The sequence below is a fragment of the Harmonia axyridis genome, chromosome 2, assembly GCF_914767665.1.
Source record: "Harmonia axyridis chromosome 2, icHarAxyr1.1, whole genome shotgun sequence".
Lineage (NCBI taxonomy): Eukaryota > Metazoa > Arthropoda > Insecta > Coleoptera > Coccinellidae > Harmonia > Harmonia axyridis.
This window is the reverse complement of record NC_059502.1, coordinates 51,591,597-51,594,364: the sequence shown is the minus strand read 5'-3', so window position 1 is coordinate 51,594,364 and position 2,768 is coordinate 51,591,597. Positions and strand designations below refer to the sequence as shown.

The following is a 2,768-nucleotide window of genomic DNA, read 5'->3' as shown; positions in this document are numbered from 1 at the left end:
TAACGAACATTTTTAACCTTAAAATTATTTGATTTTTACTCAAAATAAACGGCGTTATTATTATGCTTTTCATCTTTCTAGAAGCCTATTTCATACTTAATAAGGCTGTGTAGCCCAATTGACTAACGTTTCTACAAATATTTTCTTATGTTATTTGAAATCAAAAATATTCCTTTGGGGCTAAACTTAACAAATCACCGGGGTTAGAATTAACGTGTTAAAACCTACCCCAAATTTGAGGGCTAGTATTAACAAGTTTATGGACTGGGTATGATAATTAGATATAAATATTTCTTTCGTTCCATTTTATTACAGAATGAGAACGTATAAACGAAAAACTATTCGGGGAACCAAATCCTTAGAAGTCTACGAGTTGGCTGCAATGGAAGTGATAGAAAGAAATAGAAAGTATAGAGAAGTAGCGAAAGAGTTTGAGCTCTGTCACGTTTCACTCTACAACTTCGTGAAAAAAAAAAAATCGGGTGCACAAGCAGTAGTAGGTTACCAGAAAACCCGCTTAGTCTTCAATGCTGCACAAGAAGAAATTATTGCAGAATATTTGTTGAAGTGCTCCAATATTACTACCCGAAGACGTAAGGCGATTAGCATATCAATGTGCTAAATTTTACGATGTTGATAAGGTACCAGAGTCCTGGCATGTTAACCAGATGGCCGGTAATGATTGGTTCACTAATTTCATGAAGAGAAATCCTAAGTTGGCAATACGAAGCCCTGAAGCCACCAGTTTGAGCAGAGCGACTTCATTTAATAGAACTAACGTTCAAAATTTCTTCGAGAAATACAGAAGCGTACTAGAAAGATACAGCTTCCCACCATCTCGAATTTGGAACGTTGACGAAACAGGTATCTGTCTTCTTTGCTTCATACCAATCTTATGTCAGTTTTTACTTAATACTTTTATAAATATCATAATTTCCTAGGTATCACAACCGTGCAGAAGCCGAAGAAGATTGTTGCTGGCAAAGGCACAAAGCAGGTCGGTGCGGTAACATCTGCTGAAAGAGGTGTACTAGTTACACTTGTAGTAGCAACAAATGCTATTGGCAATGCCATACCTTGTATGTTTGTCTTTCCTCGTATTCGTTACAATGACATATTTGTTAGAAATGGACCACCAGAATGCATAGGAGTTGGTAATCAATCGGGCTGGATGACTCAAAAAGAGTTTGTGAAATTCATTGATCATTTTATTCATCATGTGAAGCCGTCAAAAGAAGACCCTGTCTTACTCTTACTAGACAACCACAGCTCACATGTGAATGTAGAAGTAGTTAACAAAGCCAAGGAAAATAATATAATTCTATTGTCATTCCCACCTCATTGCTCCCATCGCCTACAGCCTCTTGATGTTGGAGTGTATGGTCCACTTAAAAATTATCTAAATAGAGCGCAAACTTCTTGGATGAGTAGTAATCCCGGAAAAACTATGACCATATATGATCTCCCTGGTATTGTTAAAGATGCATTGCCTCTGGCATTGAATCCGAGGAATGTGATAAACGCATTTAGGAAATCTGGTGTCTGGCCACTCAACGACGAAGTCTTCCAAGATTCGGACTTTGCGCCATCATATGTCACGGACCGTCCTGACCCGACGAATCAAGATTTTTCATCGAATTCAATTAATTCTGAACTACTGAACGATATGCCCGATTTGGACAGCTCAACTGTAGTTACTGCGCACGTGTTTAATGGGCCAGTAGCTGGACCATCAGGTTTGCAGAGGGATTCTAATGATTTCTCCATTGAAACTGTAAGACCTCTGCCAAAAGCTTCACCACGAGCTCCATCCAACCGTAAGCGGGCTAAAAAATCTGCCATTCTCACCGATACACCTGAAAAAAAAAGGGTTGGAAGAAGAACAACACGTTAGAGAACTGAAAAAGAGGAAAATGGAGGAAAGAAAACATAACAAAGAGAATAAGAAAGAAAAAGGAAGAGGTAAAGGAAAGGGGAAGAAAGACGAGAAAATAGAAAAGGTAAAAAAAAGAATATTAAACGAAAGCAATGATTCTGATGAAGCAGATGAATGTTTTTGCATTGTTTGTGGTATGTTGTATAAGGATGATTTATCAGGTGGTGATTGGATACAATGTATCTCTTGTAAAGAATGGGCCCAAGCTGGGTGCATCAAGGGTGATATCACATCATTCCTTTGCTTGAATTGTGATTCAGATGACGATGAGTACGAATAGTTTTTTTTATTTTTAATGTAGTCTATAATACTCAGCTATTTTATAGTTATAGTTTGATAATAAAGTATTATTTCATTGTCATGTTAGTTTTCTTTCATATTAGTTTGAATAACATCATGTTAATAAATGCCCCAGAGCTGTTAGTTTTAGCCCCAACCACGGGGTAAGAATTAACAAATGGTTTTCTCGTCATTAAAATGTCTCTTTAAGACATCATTAATTCAATCTTTTATTTATGTTATTAACATGATGCCTGAACATTTGAAGTATCAATTGACGCAAAAACCAGGTCTAAATGTTGAATAATTTCGGAATTACAAATGAATATGCAATTTTTGTTAATTGTGGCCCCGGCCTCCCCTAAGTATATACAGGGTGGCCACTTTTTCAATAGGATTGTAACTTTTAAACCATAAGAGTTAGAAGGTCGGTCGAATGGACAAAATGTTGCATGCATAGAAGCATTATCAAGCAGTTCAAACAAATCGAGATTATCACGGCCGGTTTTCGAGATATGATAAGAAAAGTAAATTATGTCATTTTGATTTTTCT

General features: G+C 36.7%; 1 protein-coding gene across 1 annotated transcript; it reads left to right on the top strand.

Moving 5' to 3' along the window:
- The first annotated feature begins 335 nt into the window (after nt 1-335).
- On the top strand, nt 336-2,295 carry LOC123672913 (MFS-type transporter clz9-like). The gene is made up of 2 exons (XM_045607247.1): nt 336-864; nt 942-2,295. The coding sequence occupies exons 1-2, from the start codon at nt 669-671 to the stop codon at nt 1,892-1,894; spliced, it is 1,149 nt and encodes a 382-aa protein (XP_045463203.1). The 5' UTR covers nt 336-668; the 3' UTR covers nt 1,895-2,295.
- Nucleotides 2,296-2,768: the final 473 nt, after the last annotated feature.

Excerpts from the sequence above, each read along its gene's own strand:
- LOC123672913 (XM_045607247.1), top strand. The coding sequence starts at position 669 with ATGGCCGGTAATGATTGGTTCACTAATTTCATGAAGAGAAATCCTAAG. Across the intron at positions 865-941 it reads TTGGAACGTTGACGAAACAG|GTATCACAACCGTGCAGAAG; the intron begins GTATCTGTCTTC and ends ATAATTTCCTAG.